At 34.9% G+C, this 21,366-nt stretch overlaps 1 protein-coding gene across 1 annotated transcript; it reads left to right on the top strand.

The window, feature by feature from the left end:
* The first annotated feature begins 14,893 nt into the window (after positions 1 to 14,893).
* Positions 14,894 to 17,295, top strand: LOC132281099 (uncharacterized). The gene is made up of 3 exons (XM_059782835.1): positions 14,894 to 15,715; positions 16,186 to 16,344; positions 17,062 to 17,295. The coding sequence occupies exons 1-3, from the start codon at positions 14,894 to 14,896 to the stop codon at positions 17,293 to 17,295; spliced, it is 1,215 nt and encodes a 404-aa protein (XP_059638818.1).
* Positions 17,296 to 21,366: the final 4,071 nt, after the last annotated feature.

The following is a 21,366-nucleotide window of genomic DNA, read 5'->3' as shown; positions in this document are numbered from 1 at the left end:
TGCTTGTTTGCAATGGTGCCTCTTTTGAAAGAATAAGCTTAATATTTGTGGGTATCATTTCTGGAAACCCTCACGAGACTTCACTCGTCCACTAGGGGTAACCTAGGTGTTCAAAAGGCTTGTTACATATGCTAAATGTAATCGTGTTCCCTATGAAAGTGGCGTTATCCATTTATTGCTTTCTGGTTCATAGTTGTATAGTTGTTCATTTCATTCCTTTACTTTCTAGTTCATTGCTAGAGACTAATAATATTTAAGTTTGGGGGTGTGATGAGCACTGAAAAGTGCGCATTTAAACCCCTTAAGCTTAGGTATTCTAGGACCTTTAGCTATCTTATTTTCCCGTTTTAGATTGATTTTGTATTAGTTCCATTTTCAGGTACTTATCCCCAAAATAAGCTAACTCAGCTAAATAAGAGCATAATTGAAGCAATCTTGAGATGAATCTAAGAAATGAGCAAAGTGGGAGCAAAAGGAAACAAGTGGTGGAAATTCAGAATGTTCGACTGATCTCACAAAATATTCGATCGATCGAAAGTTCATTGATCTCAGCATTCTAAGATGGATCCAAGCTCTTTTGTCCTTATCCAAAGATTTCACAAAGTTTGATCGATCCAACTTTATTCTGATCGATCGAAAAAATACCATCTTATCCACTTGTACCACCCTACCTACCACATTTGTCTCTTTCCCAAAAATATCTTCAAAATATCTCAGATTTGTTTTTATCCAAAAAGGCGCCGCCATAGAAGATCGATCCAGCTTAACTTCGATAGATCTCAGCCATGTTCGATCGATCTCACCACAAGTTCGATCGATCAAACTTCCCAAATCCCTAGAAAATCCAATTTCCAGCTCACTAAAAGTTGTCTCATATCCAATCATTGGAAGGAATATGGGTATACGAGCCCAGCTCATTTGGGGTGATATTTAACCTACCTATCTAAGGAATATGAGCCACTTTTTGAGAGATATACTTGAGAGTAGATAGAGGCACAATTTCCTTATTCTTAGAGAGGAAGAAAAGAAAGGAGAAGGCTAGAGACACATGCTTGAAGTTCTTCCATCAACCAAGAAGAGGAGTAATCTCTACCATGGAGTTAGCCATTGAGGGTTGGAGGACACCATCCATGAGTGGCTAGACATCCTCTTGAGGTTAGAGTTAGCCCTAGCATGCTTTTTACATCTTGATTAATGTATTTTTTAGGGGATTTGTATTGTGATACATGTTTTGACACTTTTATATATATAGATCTTATTTATTTAATGATTTGTGCGGTTTAATACTTCTAATTGATCATTTTATTCTATCCATATGTCTATGTATGCTAGAATAGATGTTCATGTGTTTATCTTTATTTCTTGTGTTATTGATGCATGTCTATGTGTATTAATGTTATAGATCTAGAGATTGTCAAGACATAGTGCTTAATGGAATGCGCTTGTGGTTTATTTGATGGTTCATACTCATTTCTTGATGGATTGTGTCTCTCCCTTAGTTTAATTAGTTTAATTTCATGTCATTAGCTTAATTGTAGTGTAGTTATAGTTTAAATGTTAAATGGGAGGACAATCCATGCTTGTTGTTTGATATTCCATACTTATGAAAGCAAGTAGCATATATCTCTAACCTTGTGATGTGTTTGGATTGTGAGTTTAAAGAAAGGATTAATTGCTTAGTTTGATATATTGTGATATCCATCATGTTGCTTAGACAATAGATGCTTAATTTGTCATCCATGCTTGTTGAAATAATTACACACACACACACACACTATGTTGCAATACATGTTTTCTCCCTCATTAATCATCCATTAAGGGTGTAGAAAAGCTATGCTTAGTGGTGACCTCTAAATCCCAAGATCTCTCTCTTATTTTCTCTCCATTACATTTAATTGCCTACTTTAATTTAAATTGCATCTTTGTATAATTCAACCACCAACCAATCTTTTGATTACTCGACCTACTAACCCTAATCTCGATTCCACAACCTAATACAACCTACCAATCCCTTGGGACGATCCCTACTTGCCTTAACTATGTTTTTAGTGAAAGGTAGTAGTGACAATTCTAAATGTAAAACTTGGCTACATTCATCATAGCTCTACACCATTATCTTTTGGTGCACAAACTTTAGATTTTGGGGTGCGGCCCCCGAGAACCACCATTTGACATGTATGAGATGAGGCCGGAGGCCAATGACATGTATTTTGTATCAAATTTAAATTTTGACTTCATGAAATATTATGAAACATTGAAAAATCATAAGTTATTGATTCACTATGTTTGCATCGGGTGTGGGAATTCCATTTTCATTCCTTCATAGGGTCTCATTAATCATGTATGAAGTGTGGCCAAGGGCCAAATGGTCATTTGACTCCATTTTATAATTTTGTTTTTCAAAATTTCCATTTCAAGTTTATTTTTGCCTTTTTGGCCGTCGGAGGGTCGGATTTTGACTCAACCATTTCTGGGAGCTACGAACCATTCTCGCACTCTCAAAATCACTATTTACATCTGCGTGCATGATCGTTTTTATGGAAAACTCATTCGTTGGTGAAATGAGCCTCTTACAGACTCATTTCACATTTTTCTTGCATAATCTTACTTAAGGGCATTTTGGGGATTTTCTTTGGGAAATAAATTCCGTTCTTGACTTGTCACATAGAAAATGTGATTTTAGGGAGAGTTTCTTCACAACATTTGTCCGAAAAATGTCATCTTGATCTCAAAAACCGCGTTCCAAACTCAATTTTCTATATTTCTACTGTTTCTGCTGCTTTTTACTGTTTCTGCCAAGGTTGAACCGGTTCAAGAATGTTAAACCAGTTCAGTATGCAAAAATTGGTCCAGCATGGACATTCTATCCATGTTGAACCGGTTCAAGAATGTTGAACCGGTTCAAGTCCTCCAGAGATTTTAGTTTTGGACTTCCAACTTCAAACTGATGTAACTTCTTCGTTTTAACTCCAAATTGGTCCGTTCTTGAGTCTAAATTGACCGCGTCGAAATAAGATTTCTAATGGTACCAATTTTAGTTTCAGATTCTTCTCCTAGCTTAAGATATCCTTGTTTTATTGAGAGGGTGTCGGATTTGGCTCGAACCGGGATAGGGTTCTTATGGGACTTCACTTCCTTTGGCCTAGGGACTTCATGTGAAGTTACCAAATGATGTTTTTGGATTTTTTTGATCTTATTTGACTTGTTGGAAGTCAAATTCCTTCCTCTTAGGGTAAAATGACCATTTTACCCTTGGTCCTTCTTTCGATAGGGTTTTGATACCCTTATCTTCGTTTTGCTTCCATTGAGCCTAGAAACTCTTTGAAAGTCCATTCTTGTGTCCTAGGGATAATGCACATCTCTAAGGACTTTTCTTTGTTTTGCTTCCGCACTTTATTCCCTTGGGTTCCGTGACCTCATGGAAGGTCATCTTAGGGTCTTAGAGGTGTGTTGTGCCTTAGGAGACCGTTGTCTTGTTTCTTGCTTCCGTATCTTGGATCCATTTTGGGTCATCACAGGACACACTAGGTTAAAAAATACAGGGTCGTCACAGGTGGTATCAGAGCGTTCGGGTTCGAATACCTTTGGACGATGGGTTTTTGGTGCATATCATGTTTGTGTTGCTATGCTCTACGTATTTAAATGCTTCTTGATAACATGTTTTGAGTTGATAACATATCTGTTTGCTTATGTGGCAACTTGTTTAGAAGCTTACCTTGACTGTCTTAGCATATGATATATGCTTGTTTACCTTAGCACATGGTGTATACTTATTATTTTAGCATATGGTATATGTTTATATGCCTAAGTACATTGTTTACGCTTATTCATCTTGACATGATTATATGCGGCATATCATCATGCTTTGCATTCTTTTCCTGCATACACTAACATGTCTTACGTGATTTTTACTACATATGTGAGTAGATAGTCCGTGCTATGTTGTATACTAGCTGTTTACTTTCATGTCTGGTTTAGACATTGTCTCTCTGGGTCTGTCGTATCCCATGGATACGTTCTTGTTTCACGAGTTTCTTCCTTGGATAGGAGAAATTCATTATATAAGGACCCATATCGGGAACCTTCTTGTCTGTTTTGTTGGTTGGATATTTTAAAACTTGGAGTTATCAGTTTTTCCAGTATTGAGGATTTAAGGCCTTAAGCGTAGCGGTGCCTATGACATTATTGTCAGAGTTTTGGGATTAGCTACCCCAACTCTCGCAGATGCTTGGTTCCCGTAGTACTTTTGGTAATGATCATTTTCGACATTGATGTCATCTGTATCGATATGTTTTTTTGGGTTGACCTAGTTGGGGCATGTTATGAACTAGTACCCTATACTGTCATGCTACCTTACTGACGAGTAAGTGTGGGTTGGTTTATGGTTTCGCGTTCCTTCAGTTGATCTTGAGACTTCTGGAGTTGTCCTTCTGTGCTTTATGAGCTGTCATTTTATTTGACCTTTTGTTCGGTCCTTATTCTGTTCTTTTCCGGTATGTTCCTAATTTCGGGGACAAAATTCCTTTAAGGAGGGTAGGTTGTAATGACCTGGTCATTTTCCTCCCTTTCCTTTTTCTTAAATTTTACGAGTAAATTTTTTTCGTTTAATTTTCTTTTCCGAGTTCTGTTTCTCGTCACTTGATGTCATCTCAAGTGCTTGGAAATGGTTTCTGAGACTTTTTTGTTCGAATTGACAACTTCCTTTGAGGACTGAGTCATTTCCGCATTTTTACTTTTTCGACACTATTCACTTTTCATCTTTTTCTCGGTTGTCACTTTGTTGGCATAACCTCACTTTCCGTGTTCGGATTCATGTCCACTTTTGCATGCACTCATTATTTACGAATTATTAGAAACGTGTGCTTTTACTTTCCTAGAACTGCATGCCATTTGTTCACTTTCTTTCTTAGGGGTGTGGATGCACACTTTCTTTGGAAACCTTCTTGTTTTTGGGGTTACTTATGTAATTACTTAAAGTAATTATTTTTCATCTTGGGGACCATTTTGTGATTTAATTTGGAAGATATTTTCAAAAAGAACCTCTTTGCAATTTCTGGAAAGTATGACAAGTGTCACACTCTTATTGGTCCACTTATTGACATTTGTGTGGAAACACTTACATGCCTTGTATGATAACATGTGGAGGGTGGAAATTTACCCACTTGTTGGCCTAGGATTGGTGCACTTGTTGGCTTTGATGGTTGACAAGTGTAGGCTTAACATTAAGCCTAGGAAGGAGCCATTGATTTGTGACAAATGTAGGCTCCAAATGTGGTCTTGCATGTGTGTGTGTGTGTTGACCATGGTGTTAGTTCACCTAGTGAGTGGAAGACTTCTAAATCCTCCACTCACATTTGATCTTGCTCACATTTTTCATTATCCTTCACATTAGAACCCTAGCCTCTATGGAAGAAGCTTAAAGCCTTAAGCTTTGACCTTGATTTTTGAGAGCCTTCCATTGATTTCCAAGCTTAACCTTGGGAATACTTTTTGTCCCTCTCACTCTCCTCTTTATAACCCTAGAAGGGTTTACCATTTTGTGCATGCTAGCCTTGGATTCAAGAGGAACAATCCTCTTGTGAGGTAAGGGGTGTTATAATTTATTTTTCCAAATGGTTTTACTTACTTTTGTATGAAATATTAGTTATATGCATGTTTTATATCAATTTGAGAAATTAATGTTTAATTATAACTTACATATAACTCACTTTTGACTTGATATATGGTATGGCCTTGACTTGATCTTTGTTATATAATTATTTGGAGCCATTTGAATGAGTTTTCAAATCTAGAGATTTAATGAATTTAATTTGATTTAAAATCTAGTTAATTGTGTTTTGCTTGTATTCCATTTTTGACTTGATATATGGCATGGCCATGACTTAATCCTTATTATATATTTATTTGGGATCATTTGAATAACTTTAGAAATCTAGAGATTTAATTAATTTAAATTAATTAAATTCCGCATGATGTTATCTTACTCACTTTGTAAAATTGATGTGATATTTGTAATCACCATGGAATGGACATTCACATATATTATTTTGAGAATTTTTGGACAACTCTGATTTCTAGAGAAATTAATTAATTAGGTTAATTAATTTCTACTTAGTGTTCTAATGGATTGGACTTATATTTCATGGGGCTTTTACCTTTTTAGCATGTATCATGACTTGTTGCAACTTAGCTTCATTAATGTGGTTAATGAACTTACACCCTTACCTTGGAATGGTTTGATTACTCATGCGTTGTTTAGTAAACAATTAGATCGTTAATCTTATACTTGTGGTATATTTACATCAATGGATTTCATGTGTTATATATCTTGGTTGTAGACTATATAGATGCACACTATGAATTCTTGACATTTTACATGCCATTATAGTTGAAACTTAGGGCATGACTTGTGTGTTCCAAAATCTTGGTTGTGCATGAAACGTGGTTAATGCATTTCTTGTATCTTGATACTATCTTGACTTGCACAACTTATTGATTTTGGAACTTGGGATATCAATCAAGAATTGACATGGCTAGGACTTCGGTCTAGTACGGGAGAGAAAGAGCTCCTTATACTATAGTGCGCACTAGGGGAAGGTACCTATGGATTAGTAGCCCTAAAGTGATCCCAAGAGTACGATTTTAATTCGGGCGATATTCAAGTTTCCACATTGGTTGATTTCACTCTTTAAATTTCAAGTTGCTATTCCTTGAAGATTTAAAACTTTTCGTGTTATGTGAAATGCGCCAATCTTGTTTCATTGCATAGATTTTATGCTTCATCCGTGATTTCACTCCTTAAATTTCAGGTGTTGTATTCCTTAAAGATTTAAGACTTTTTTCGTATTATTTAGAAGATTTCATCCTTGTTTACTTGCATAGATATTATGCCTTGTTCTTGAATTCATGTATAACTCCTATCGTGTTAATTAGAATGTTCTAATCTTGTTTACTTGCACAGATATTGTGTCTTGTTCTTGATTCCATGTACTAAACTTGTCGTGTTGTGTGGAATGTTCCGTTCTTGCTTAATTACATAGATATTATGCATTATCCTTGATTTCATGCCTTGTCCTTGTCGTGTTAATTGAATTGTTTCAATCCTGTTAATTTTCTTAGTTATCTCGTTTCATGTTACTTTATCCTATCGTGACTTAGGAATGATCCTATACATGTAACTTGACTTAAATTCTAGGTGGCATGGACTACATGTAATGATTTATATTAACATGCAAAATCTCTAAATCCTTAGATTTCAAGTGTTATCTCTTGAAAGTCTAAGAACCTTGTCGTGTTATATAGAGTATTTCCTACCTTATTTATTGCATAGACATTATGCTTACTTCATGTATTCAGACCTCGTTCATCATACTTGAAACTATGCACTTACTTCTTGTATCTAGATTCCATTTAGTATACTCGTGTCTCGTATACTTGCCTTTTCGTGTTTTATGGAATATTCCGTCCTTGTTTAATTGCATAGATATTATGCCTTGTTCTTGATTTCATATATACCTATTGTCATGTTAATTGGAATGTCCCAATCATGCTAATTGCATTGATAATGTAATTCTTGTTAGTTTACATCCGAGTATTCTTCTGATCGTGTTGTATGGATTATTCCAAACCTTGCTTAATTGTATTGATAATGCAATTCACGTTGATCTATATTAAAGTATCCTTCTTATCATGCTCTTTGGATTATCCCAACCTTGATTTGTTTCATATCATGATTCTTGTTGATTTATACTCTAAGGTAGCTTAGGATGCTCCCTGAGTCTCACCTTGACATAGACGTTAGGTGGCGTGACCCTTTTGTACTGTTTCAAATTAATGTAAAAATCTATAAAGAAATCGAGTCTATGCATACTCATTCTTTACGAGTAAACTAGTTTACTCACCTCGAAGTTATTGAGGGATTTGTTCAGGTACGAAGACTTGGTTCGTGATTCTCATCATTCCGTGGATGATTAATAGCTTTAAAGTTTCCATTTCATGCAAATGTTAGCATGAGATGCCTTTTTGTAGCTTTTTATGTCAAACTTGTATCTTTGATTCCATATATGTAATGTGTACATAAGTACACCTTTTGTATTGTATTTGACATGCATGATATGAGGCCGGAGGCCAATGACATGTATTTTGTATCAAATGTAAATTTTGACTTCATGAATATTATGAAAACATTGAAAAATCATAAGTTATTGCTTCACCATGTTTGCATCGGGTGTGGGAATTCCATTGTCATTCCTTCATAGGGTTTCATTAATCATGTATGAAGTGTGGCCAAGGGCCAAACGGTTGTTTGGCTCCTTTTTATAATTTTGGTTTTCAAAATTTCTATTTCAAATTCATTTTTGCCTTTTTGGCCGTCGGGGGGTCGAATTTTGACTCAACCATTCCTGGGAGCCACGGACTATTCTCGGGTGCTCAAAATCACTATTTACGTCTGCGTGCATGATTGTTTTTATGGAAAACTCATTCGTTGGTGAAATGAGCTTCCTACGGACTCATTTCAAAATTTTCTTGCATAATCTTGCTTAAGGGCATTTTGGGGATTTCCTTTGGGAAATAAATTCCGTTCTTGACTCTGTCACATAGAAAATGTGATTTTTAGGGGAGTTTCTTCACGAGATCTCGAAAACCACGTTCCAAACTCAATTTTCTGCATTTCTACTGTTTTTGCTGCTTGCTACTGTTTCTGTCAAGGTTGAACTGGTTCATCAATGTTGAACCGGTTCAAGGTGCAAAAATTGGTCCAGCATGGACATTCTATCCATGTTGAACTGGTTCAAGAATGTTGAACTGGTTCAAGTCCTTCAGAGATTTCAGTTTTTGACTTCAGACTTCAAACTGATGTAACTTCTTCGTTTTAACTCTGAATTGGTCCGTTCTTGAGTCTAAATTGACCGCGTCGAAATAAGATTTCCAATGGTACCAATTTAAGTTTTAGATTCTTCTCCTAACTCAAGATATCCTTATTTTAGTGAGAAGGTGTCGAATTTGGCTCGAACCGGGATAGGGTTCTTCTAGGATTTCACTTCCTTTGGCCTAGGGACTTCATGTGAAGTTACTAAATGATTTTTTTGATGTTTTTGATCTTATTTGACTTGTTGGAAGTCAAATTCCTTCCTCTTAGGATAAAATGACCATTTTACCATTGGTCCTTCTTTTGGTAGGGTTTTGATACCCTTATCTTCGTTTTACTTTCATTGAGCCTCGAAACTCTTTGAAAGTCCATTCTTGTCTAGGGATAATGCACATATCTAAGGACTTGTCTTTATTTTGCTTCTGCACTTTATTCCCTTGGGTTCCGTGACCTCATGGAAGGTTATCTTGGGGTCTTAAAAGTGTGTTGTGCCTTGGGAGACCGTTATCTTGTTTCTTACTTATCTTGGATCCGTTTCGGATCATCACAGGACACACTGGGTTGAAAAATCTAGGGTCGTCACATAGACTATATTGAATAGGTTATTAGTGTTATGGTACATGGAAGGGACTATGTCATTTAGTGATATACAACCGCCATGACTCGCATTGGTAATTTATTTACCATGATATTTATGATGACCAACTTAAGGACTCAATCTGATTTATGGTGCACACTAATGACTATTTTACTTAACCACTATGGAAGTTATCATATGAGTCAAGTGGGAGAATATAAGATTATTTATTAATTGTGTGGCCCATATGATTTGGACATGTGATATATTTCATTAATTAGTGATATCAGATTAATATTATATTATTTGGTCAACTTATAAATTATCTATTTGGTAATGAATTATTGGAGAAGTGTTTTTCTAATTATTCCTTATTTTGATGGAAAGTGGAATTGAGGTTACTAAAAAGAAAATCGGCATCTCTGCTATATAAAGTGCATATTCCCATCAATTATGCACGCTAATGAAACAACATGTATAAAGTTTTATATGTGCAAAAGGTCAAGAGAGAGAAATCAGTTCCAAGCTTTGTCTATTGTTTGGAGTTGCAAGTTGTTAAAGGATCTCGACGTTGCACTTGATCTCTACAATATTGCAATCAGAAATCGGAATATTTATATTTAACTACTTTATTTATGCATTATAGGAATGTGAGAATATTTAAGTTCTAAGATCTTTGGAATTCATATTTATTTGTGATTAATGCTTGAAACGAGTTATTAAAGTTTACGGCTCCAAAAGAGTGTTTAGATTAAGCTAGGGAAGACCAGCTTTAGTAAGAAAAATGTGGGAAGCTGCTTTGTTTTTTTTTTTTTTAAAAAAAAAAAAATTAATTCTCAAAAGCTTTTGGTTGGGTCTTCTGTGAAATTTACAAATCTCAACATCTATAATGGATTCTTTGTTTAATAATAAAATTCATTTTATCAGAGACCATTGTTTCTCAATTTGCAATCTGAATTGCAATTTAAAATGCCCTGTTTAAGAAAACAAGTTCAGTTTCATATAAATTGCTAATCTATGGCTTATAGCTGATTATCAAATACATACATATATTATCCGTTGCTTTATTTTATTTGGTAAAATTAACCATTTTTATTTAATTATTTTGGTTAGCTGTGCAGTTGATTACTGTAATTATGTCAATTTATTTCTTTGCTTAGATTGAATGCATAAATCCAAAGAATCCATAACTGTGCGTGTGCATATATGTATGTATGTATGTGTGTGTGTATATATATATATATATATATGAAAATGAAGTGTGCTACTTGATATGTTAAATAGTGCTGTTATTGGATGTTTTTGCCCTTATTATCCTCTAATTTTGGTTTGGATTGTGGGCTTGATCTCCCTGTCAAGGATGAGGAATTGAAAATTGATTGGGAGAAGGTAAGAAAAGAAAGCCGACAGAGGAACAGAAAAATCAGGACAAGTAAGAAAAGATTGGCAGTATTATAAATGAAAGATGAGAACAGTGATAGAGAAAGAATGCTATTGATTTTCTATATAAAATCATGTACAAACTATACAAGTATATGTATATATAATTCTTAACCGATTGTTTCACCTCCTTTAAATTTAGACACCCATTATTTATATCAGTTTGAATAGCTGCACATCAACAAGACAATGGTAATCCATTACTTGCTTCACCAAACTAATTAAGACTTGATTTCTTTGTGGATACAGCCTTGGTGTCATCATTGTTATTACAAAGCCTACAATTTGATTATATAATATTATAATTGTGGACCCACTATAATATATAACAGGCAGCTACTGGACTATGGTTATTTCGATCAATTTGAGAAGAACAAGTTATTTTAATGGTAGAACAGTTTCCACAAAAATGTTTTGTCCAGATAAAAAATTTCTTTTATTATTAAAAGTCCTTCCAAAATATAGTTTTTTAAAAAACTATAGATAACTGAGCTTTCATTTCTCATTTTCTTCTACATAAAAACAAAAGCAAAAATTATCTAAGTGAAAAAAATAAAAAATTTAGACCAAAACTATCTGAACAAAAAAGGAAAAACTACAATAGACTTAGGAAACTTACATAACAAAATAGTCTATTTTTAAAGTTCATACTTCAATTTGATTGAGTTAAATAAAATAATTACAAAAACATCAAGAATTATTATTAAGGACCAAAATACCCTCAAGCTCTTATTTCAAATTACCTAAATATCTTTCTTATTTCTTAAGATAATGTAATTTGAAAATAATGCCTCTTTAGTTGCTATTTCCTTCTGCAATAAAATTGTTTAATTGTCAACAATATATATATATATATATATATATATATATATATAAACTTGCCAAAAGAAACTTAAACTATTTTGCTAAGAACACATGAGGAAGGTAACGCTGAAATCATTCCCTTACAGCTCTTCTCAGTGTTGGAGAAAAATATTCCAGTTATTAGGAAAGAAAAGAGTAATGGATATTTTTTTTAACAATTTCTTAACCGAATACTCATTTGATCTTAACAATCTAATTTTATAAGAGACACCTTAATCACTTGTTTGGTCATTATGAATTGATCAAAAATAATTGTTGCTATGGAATCGACATTTTTTTTTTAAAAAAATTATATATATATAGATTTTTTTCTCTCATGCACAACGCTTTTTTGCAAAAACCACCGACTATTGTGCTACCTTTCCCCCTGGCAAAGTTAGGGAATAAAGCAAAGATCCTCGAATTTATTGATTTTTTATTTGGGTAATTTTTTCCCACTAAAAAGCTTAGCATGAGATTGGGCAAATCCCAAAAACGTTTTGGGTATACCTTCATCCAGTCTCTATTATCCTGATATAAGAAGTCCTACCAAGCAATCAATGAAACAACAATCCTTAAAAAAAAACACCAATACTGAGATTGGCAAAACAAAGCAGTTTTTTTGGTGTTTTGGAATTATGTGATACTATGAAGGATATTTTGGTGAGATTGGCAGAACAAAGTAGGGTTCTTATTTTTTTTTTGGAGTTTTGGAATTATGTGATATCATGAAGGATACTTCGGTATTTTGGAATGAGAGTATTTTGGACCTTAAAAATAATTCTTGATACATTTGTAATTATTTTTTAAAATTCAATCAAATTGAAAAGTAAAATTTTAAAATAGACTATTTGGTTATTTAAGATTCCCAACTTTACCTATGTGTAATTTTTCCAACAAATAAAATAGTTCACTTGCCCAAGAGACAATACGTCATGGCTATAATTTTTGAATTTTTGAATTTTTTTCTCCATCTTTTTATTTTGGGCTAGCGGGAGTATCATAATTATGTTTTAAAATTTTCTTATGGGCAATATTTGGATCTTCTCATCATGTGACCCAATAAAATTTAGACACATATCTAAACTTTTAAATTTTGTAATAATGATTATTATTTAATTTCTTATTGCCTATTTTTTCTCTTCTTATTTAAACTTTTTAGAATCCCTCTTTTTAACCGGACTCTCCTCTCCCTTCTCCCCTCCCTCTCTCCCACAAATCTTTATACCCATCCTCCATCTGAAACTCATAAGTAACACAAAACAAAACTGCACCAATTGAAATTTACAGTATTTACAAACCTTAAATCCTCTTTTTTATTTATTATTATTATATATTTTTCATCAATAAGAGAAAAAGAAAAAAAATTCAACCCTTACTCTTATCAATTAAAAGTGTTGGAAACAAGGGATGGATGCAACGTACCCGGAGGTTAGATTTTTTGCAAATACCTCCCCTCCATCCAACAGTTCAAATTTTTTTATTTTTTATTTATTTTTTAGTTTACCGTAATTTTAATTCACAATACTTGTCCACAAAGATAACATTAACAAGTCAAAGATACAAAAGGGGATGTGATATATTGTCTGCACTGCTCAGCGTCCTCGTAAAATCCGAGACTTTACCTCATGGCTTACCTCATCTAATCGACAGACTATTATCATTATCATTATTATTATTATTATTATTATTATTATTATTATTATTTTTTCATCTTGGGATGGAGGAGGGAGGGAGTAAATGAGAAGGCTCTAACTTGACTCCCAAGCACCAATGGGGAGATGCCCACCACTAAGGCTACCAAGGCCTTCTCAGAAATTTCCTTGTATCTATAGTCTTCTTTTTAAATTCCATTCAATTCATATATCGTCATTGGTGATTTCATTTTTCCCATTAAAAATTACCTCACCTCGACTGAGTCTTAGATTTCCGGCACTTTATATACCATCTGTTGGTATTTATATCATAACACAGTCACTTGGGTTCTTCCAAGCTACTCTGAATCATCATCTAGCGGGTTTCATCTATTTCATGGTATGCTCTTGTTTTTTTTTTTTTTTTTTTTTCTAATTCCTGTTTTAATCATTAAATTCAAAGAAAAATAAAAGACAGATTATTCTAGCCAGTTCAAGCTATCAATGTGTGATGAAATAATTATGTCATTTTGTCTGTGTTTTCTTTTGACAATATTCCCTAAAGCCCCATAATAACTGTCCTTGCTTTACAATTGAATTGCTTGAATTAGAGAACTAGAAATGGATATAATTTGTTTTAGCTTCGTGGGTTTTGCAAATAATCTATTTGCTTTCTAAAAATTTTAGTTATAGCAAAATTACAGAACCAATTATAAGGTTCTTGGAAAAGGGTGAGTTATCTTTATGTCTAACTTTTAGTAGCTTTCTGTTGATGATCTTGTTAGTTAGAAATCTCCTTCAGGTTAAACAATATCATTAGGGATGGCAATAGGTTAAAGAATATCATTAGGGACGGCAATGGGACGGTTTGGGGAGGGGATCTCATTCCGTAGTCCCTTCAGATTTTGCCATCTTCTAAGAAGCATGATGCTTCTATGAAGATGTCGTGGACACTCCGATATGTGTCTAACATTTCATGGCCGTGTCCATTTTGTAAAAAGAATTTTTATTATTTCAGATCCTTGGTTGATATATCTCAAATACTTAGTCAACACATTCCAGACACTCTTCTAACACGTCCTACACTCTTCCATCTTATATAAATAAACAAATGACACGACAATGTTGGAAACATTATGGACATACATAAAATTGTGCAACATTTTTTTCCTTTAAAAATTCTATATATTTATTTATTTCGGTCTTCCTCCCCTATAGATTTGCTTGGTTTATGAGGAAATGGGCTTTTTTTTTTTTTTTTTTTTGTTTTTGGGCCATCTTTCGCTATATATCCACTGTGGACCCTCTAAGGGTGTTTATTACCTTTGGCAGTTTTCGTACGAAGTGACTGCCCTCATAGCATTCTCACTCTTCCCGGCCAAAATTTTGCCATTTCTACGTATTTATATTGACATTATGGAAGAAAATTTCTAAATATGTATTTATTTCAGTCCTCCTCACCTTTAGAGCTATACTTGTGTTTAAGCAATTTTATTGTCTAACCAGAGATTATTGACATTCGCAGAAAATATGGCACATTGTTCTGGAGATTGGTTGCTTTCCTTACTAATTCTCCTATTGGGTTTAAGTGTTCAAATTTCACAAGCTCGAATAAGTACTAAAAATGGCGTAAAATCGTCGGTCTTCCTATCTCCTAAGTTTGTACTGGAACCAGGATCAGTGGTAAACAAGTACTACTATGACATTGACTTTCCAAGAGGTCATATTGCCATCAAGAGTTTCAATGCTGAAGTAGTTGATGAGGCAGGAAATCCCATTCCCCTTTACGAAACTTATCTCCATCACTGGCTTCTTGTGAGATACTATCAGCCTAAAAGTGTAGAAGTTCCAAACAATGAATCTGATTTTATTTTCGTGAGCAATGCTGGTGTATGTGGTACTACTCTTGGGCAGTATTTTGGCCTTGGATCTGAAACACGAAGAACAGCCACACATGTGCCAGATCCCTATGGAATAGAAGTTGGTAATCCAGCAAAAATTCCTAATGGATATGAGGAGAAATGGTTGATGAATGTCCATGCAATTGATACGCGGGGTGTGGAGGATAGGGTGGGATGCACCGAATGCAGGTGTGATCTTTATAATGTTACAAAGGATGAAAATGGTAAACCTTTGACGCCAGGTTATATGGGAGGCTTGAGTTGTTGCTATGATCATACACAATGCAGGGTGAGACAAGGCTTTGGGGGTGCCAAGAGTGGTCTATACATGAGATATACAGTGAAGTGGGTTGACTGGAATAAGCTCATTTTGCCCATTAAAATATATATATTTGATGTAACCGACATGTGGAAGAAGTTAGATGACGGAGTTATAGAACATCATTGCCAGGTGAGTGAACTTTTCTTCTATGGCTTGAAGTCATTAACTTTGGTCTAAATTATGCATCTATATATCAATAGAAAGGCTTCTAAAATTATGCTGACATCAGTTTTTGAAAATATGACACTAAAAGATCGTCTTGTATCAGAACAGATTTACAAGCCCTGAATTCCTTTTTTCTTTAAGTGCAAGTACAATTAGCATCTTTATCAGAGCAGATGTTCCGCATAAGTGTATAAAGGTAGATTTTACAATGTAAGGTCTTGATTGCATACATAGAGATTATGTTGATTGTAGAGCTGTGACGATACTTGTTAAATTAGCTTGTAAGAGAATGAATTGGGAGATTACTCCATTTATCATTATTTGCAAGCAACAAAAAAAAAAAAAAAAAAAAAAAAAAAAAAAGAAAAAAAAAAAAAAAAGAAAGGGGGGAAATTAATGTTAACTTGTTTGTTTCTTTGTCTTTTTTATATTAGGTGGAGTATGAAGTTACTGCTTGCACTGCCACTGATGGGGCTCATGATGCTTGCATTGACACCAAAAGGGTAAGCATCCCTATGCCAACTGGCGGTAATGTCATCTACGGTGTTGCACACCAGCATAGAGGGGGAATTGGTTCGACTCTTTATGGAGAGGTGATTTTCTAACTCCTTATTTCCTATTTGTGTCCCATGTCTTCTTTTACTCTCATCAACTAGATTGGTCTGATATTGTTTTTTCATGGTATGTTATCAGACTTAGCATCCTTAACTGCCCTCATTGATGATATTAGTTGTTTTTTTTCTACCGAGATGTATCATCAAATGATAGGTCTCACCACGAATTAGATTTTTTTTTTTTTTGCCTGTAACGATGAAACTTCTGAGGCTTGATGCTAGAGTAATCTTCCATTCCCACGTGAGGATTTGATGATTTCTTTAATTTCTCAATATAAATTGTAGAAGATGGAACATGCTGTTAGCTTCTTCTTCTTTTTTTCTTTTTCTTTTCTATCTTTACATGGTGAGCAACAACATGAATGCTTAATTATCTTGGATAAAATCATGACAAAATGGCGATCATTTATCCATAAAAATTTACCACAAAAGAGTATTATTGTAAGAATGAAAAAGTGGCTATCCCCTCATGGAACTGCATTTCTTTGGCGATCATTTATCCATAAAAATTTACCACAAAAGAGTATTATTGTAAGAATGAAAAAGTGGCTATCCCCTCATGGAACTGCATTTCTTTCTGAGATACAGATTACAAATTCCTTTAGTAAATTTCTTTGCTAAAGCATGCAACTAATTGTCCTTCTGTGATATCTTTACCTTGATGTGATTATTGACAATCGACTAATATTGAATTAGGATGGACGGATAATATGCCATTCAACACCGACTTATGGAAAAGGAAAGAAAGCAGGAAACGAGGCTGGTTATATTGTTGGAATGTCCACTTGTTATCCTCAACCCGGCTCTGTCAAGATATCTCATGGGGAGACTCTAGTTCTGGTATCAAATTATAGCAGTGCTAAAAGGCATACAGGAGTTATGGGGCTCTTCTACATTTTGGTTGCCGACTCATTACCACATTTTGGTTGATGTAAAAGGAATGAATTTCTCTATTTCTGTTCATGAATAATATGGGAATATATATACAATACAATAAGTATTTTAGATCCGTGCATGTACACTATAAATGCCTATTTACGAAAATGGAAACGAATCAGGAAGCAATCTCAGTTCTTGTGCAATCCCAGATTTAGTTGACTTTACATTCCTTTACGTAAGGAATAAGGAAGCAATCCCAGTTCTTGTGCAATCCCAGATTTAGTTGACTTTATATTCCTTATCACTCCCTCTTAAGTTTGGAATGTATGTTGATAATTCCTAACTTGCTGAGTAGAGTCGAGAATTGTGAAGAACTCAATGGTTTTGTAAAAATGTCAGCTGGCTGGTTTGATGAGGGTTAATGAGTCATCTTGATCATTCCATCTCAAACTTTTTTCTCGTATAAGGTGACAATCAATTTCTATATGCTTTGTTCGTTCATGGTAGATTGGGTTTAAAGCAATATGGAGCGCTGCCTGGTTATCACAATACAGATTAACTTGATGTGAATTTTTGATGCCCAAATTTTGTAGAATTGTTCTTAACCAGGTAATTTCACAACAGGTTGCAGCCATAGATCGGTATCCGGCTTCTGCGCTGGACCGTGATACTGTCGTTTGCTTCTTGGTTTTCCAGGAAATTAATGAACTGCCAAGAAGTATGCAATACCCAGTAACTAACCGTCGAGTGTCACGACACTTCGCCCAATCTGCATCACGGAAGGCATTCAGTTGGATTAATTGAACTTTCTGTAGAAAGAAATATTCCTTGTCCTGTTGTTCGTTTCACATATCGTAAGACACGGTGGGTTGCTTCTAAATGTGGTACTCGTGGCTTGTCCATAAATTGACTTAAAACATGCATGGACTGCATATGCCAAGTCGGGTCGTGTGATAGTTAAATAAATTAACCGCCCAACGAGCCTTCGGTATGGAGATGGATCACTAATATAGTCACCTTCAAACCTTTTTTTTTTCCCCCTAAATAGTCACCTTCAAACTTACTGAGAGATAAGTTTTGTTCTAGGGGAAAAGAAGTTGATTTCACACCAAGATATCCAACATCTTCAAGAATCTTGAGAGCATATTTTCGTTGTGAAAGAGCAATGCCTTTGTTAGACGCTGCAACCTCTATACCTAGAAAATACTTCAATTGTCCAAGATCCTTCAATTTGAATTGATCCTTTAAGAATGAATAGGTGTCTTCAATATCTTGTAGATTGTTTCCTGCTAGGATAACATCATCTACATAAATAAGGAGAGCAGTGAATTTACCGTTCTGGGATCAGACGAACTAGGAAAAATCAGGCTTTGATTGCTTGTAGTTGACTTGCTTGAGAACAGTAGAGAGTTTAATGAACCATTGATGCGAAGCTTGTTTAAGGCCGTACAATGATTGGCGAAGTTTGAAAACTCGTGTCTCCCCCTTTCGTCCGATACCAGGAGGTAAAGACATATAAACATCTTCATTAAGATCTCCATGTAAGAATGCATTATAGACATTGAGTTGGTGAAGATGCCAGTGTTGAGTTGAACTTACGGCAAGGAGAAAACAAACTGTCATAAGCTTTGCAACGGGAGCAAAAGTCTCTCGGTAGTCTAGGCCTTCGATTTGATTGTAACCTTTTACTACCAATCTGGCTTTATAGCATTCCATAGTGCCATTGGAGTGGATTTTGATCTTGTATACCCATTTGCACCTAACCGGCTTCTTCCCAGGAGGTAATGGTTGTAGAGACCATGTGTCATGAGCTTTGAGGGCATCAAGTTCTTGTTGCATAGAGAGACGCCATTTAGGATCACAAACTGCTTGTGCAAAGGAGGATGGTTCTTTTTGGACTGAAAGAGAAATGGTGAAGGCACGGTGTTTGGGTGATAATCTATCATGTGAAAGAACATTAGATAAGGGGTAGGTGATACTTGTTGTAATGTTCCGGATTTTTCTAAATTTTTTTTTTTAATTTTTTTTAAAATTTTTTTGTGCCTCGTTTTGCATGCCACGCCGGCCCTGAGGGCCGTTTCGGTCATTTTTCCAGCCAAGGGTTTTAGAAATTTATTTTTAATCATTTTAAGTCACTTAGAAGCCAAGGGATTGATTTTAAAAATTTTCGGAAAGTCGGAACGATTTGTGGGTTCGGGAGCTTCCCTGATTTTCTCATTTAAGTGAAGGGCATTATGGAAATTTCACACGCACACACACACACACACACACACATATATATATATATAGATGTAATCATTCATTGAGATATTTATGGGATTTAAGTGGAAGGAATTGTTTAAGTGAGGGACAAGGTGGTAAATTGACCAAAAGTTGGTTTCACTCAAAACTTGACAAGTGACACTCTTAGAGCCATGGAATCAATTTCATAAAAATCAACCCAACTCTCTTCCTCTTTATTCAACAGAAGCTTCTTCTTTCTCTCTCTAGTTTTTATTTTCTCTTTCTATATCTATATGTATCTATATTGCATAATGCTTCTAAGCCATTTTTGGAAGGTTTAAGCTATGATTTTGGTGATGATCAAGAAGGGAAAGTTGGAGAGCATGTCAAGGGCCAAATTTTGAGACCATGGTTGCTAAGGTTTGGAAGAATTTGGCTAGCCCTACCTTATTGGGAGGCCTTAGGGCTTGTTTGGCTAGCTTCAATAAGGTAGGGGTTCCCTAATGCTTCAAACTTTAGCTTTTGTTGAGTAAATCTACTTTTTCTTCCTTAAAATTTTGTGATTTGAAAGCCATGAAATAAAATTGCTATTATATGAATGTTGATATTATGACTAAGTGTTTAAAAGCATGATTTGCTTGTATATGTGTTAAAAGCATGGTGTTGGATTGTATATGATTTTACATTAAGTGTACTCATGGTTGATTCATGTGAAAATGCCTTGTTTGAAATTGCATAGAGAAAAATGTTATGATTGTATTAAATTTCCATAGAAGGCTTTGTTTATATTCATTGGGTTGGAAATGCTATGTTGTATTAGAATTATGAAGTATGCCATGTTTAAATATTAATCTTGTTTCATGAATGAAAATGGTACATTGCATGGCATGGCATGACAAGAAAGAGGGAATTTGAAAGGGATTTGAAAAAGAAAGTTTTCTGAAAGGAAATGTTTTTCTGTGAATGAGAGGTTTTATAAAATGAACCAGATTTCGCTAGTCCGGTGCTAACTTGACCTAAAGGGAGCGTGGCTCGGTGTAAGGCATGAAAAAGTTGATACTAGGCCCTTTAACAGTTGCCAGGCCTTGCCATAATTGGAACCGGGGATAGTTATCAATCTCGTATTGGTAAAGTCAGTTAGCGGGTTTTCGAAAAGTAAAAGTTAGGTCGATACAGACCAAGCAGGGGACAGGGTGCATTACACTTAACATCATGCACGTAGTTGTTGAAATGTAGTATATGGTTGATGCAAATGTTTGTTTATACTATAGTATGACTTGAATTCCCTAAAGCATGACCCCGACTTCACTTTTATCCTCATTATGTGTATGTGGCTCAATGGAGTCTAAACTTAACGCCATAGGCGACTTCTACTGAGCCTAGTGTTCACCCCTGCCTTATTATTTTTTAGGGTTTTGAAGCGGCAAAGTGGATGAAACACCTTCACATATTTAGACGTAGTTAGGAAGTTTATCTTTATTGTCTCATGTATTCAATTTCAATATAAATGAATTTATCTCATTATGTAAGGATGTAATTTGATCGTACTAAGATGTATAAATGTTGTTTAATCATTATATACATGTTTATGGATGTTACGGGGCAGGTTTTGATCGTATTAAAGATTTCAAGTGTTAACCATATGTTATCAAGTTGCTTAGGTGCTTAAACAGTGAGAAACTTGCATTTCTAGGCCATTTCGATCGACCGGTAAGCCATTTTGGTTGACCGGTATCATTTGGGATCAAAACCAGTAGCTTAGGAAACTTCAAAGTCACAACCGGTTGACCAGTGAGTCATTTCGGTCGACCGATGGGTCATTTCGGTCGACCGGTATAGTGCACACATGTCTGCCGAAATGAAACTGAGACAGCATTTAAACCCTAACTTCAAATGATC

The sequence above is a fragment of the Cornus florida genome, unplaced genomic scaffold, assembly GCF_030987335.1.
Source record: "Cornus florida cultivar Cherokee Brave unplaced genomic scaffold, ASM3098733v1 CherokeeBrave_3.0.0_Hap2_Chr11, whole genome shotgun sequence".
Lineage (NCBI taxonomy): Eukaryota > Viridiplantae > Streptophyta > Magnoliopsida > Cornales > Cornaceae > Cornus > Cornus florida.
The sequence above is the reverse complement of the archived record's forward strand: the minus strand, read 5'-3'. Positions and strand labels throughout refer to the sequence as shown.

What these genes read in the sequence shown, in the direction of transcription:
- LOC132281099 (XM_059782835.1), top strand. Translation starts at nt 14,894, where the DNA reads ATGGCACATTGTTCTGGAGATTGGTTGCTTTCCTTACTAATTCTCCTA. An exon ending in TTATAGAACATCATTGCCAG is followed by an intron (nt 15,716 to 16,185) that starts GTGAGTGAACTT and finishes TTTTTATATTAG; the next exon opens with GTGGAGTATGAAGTTACTGC. An exon ending in GTTCGACTCTTTATGGAGAG is followed by an intron (nt 16,345 to 17,061) that starts GTGATTTTCTAA and finishes ATATTGAATTAG; the next exon opens with GATGGACGGATAATATGCCA.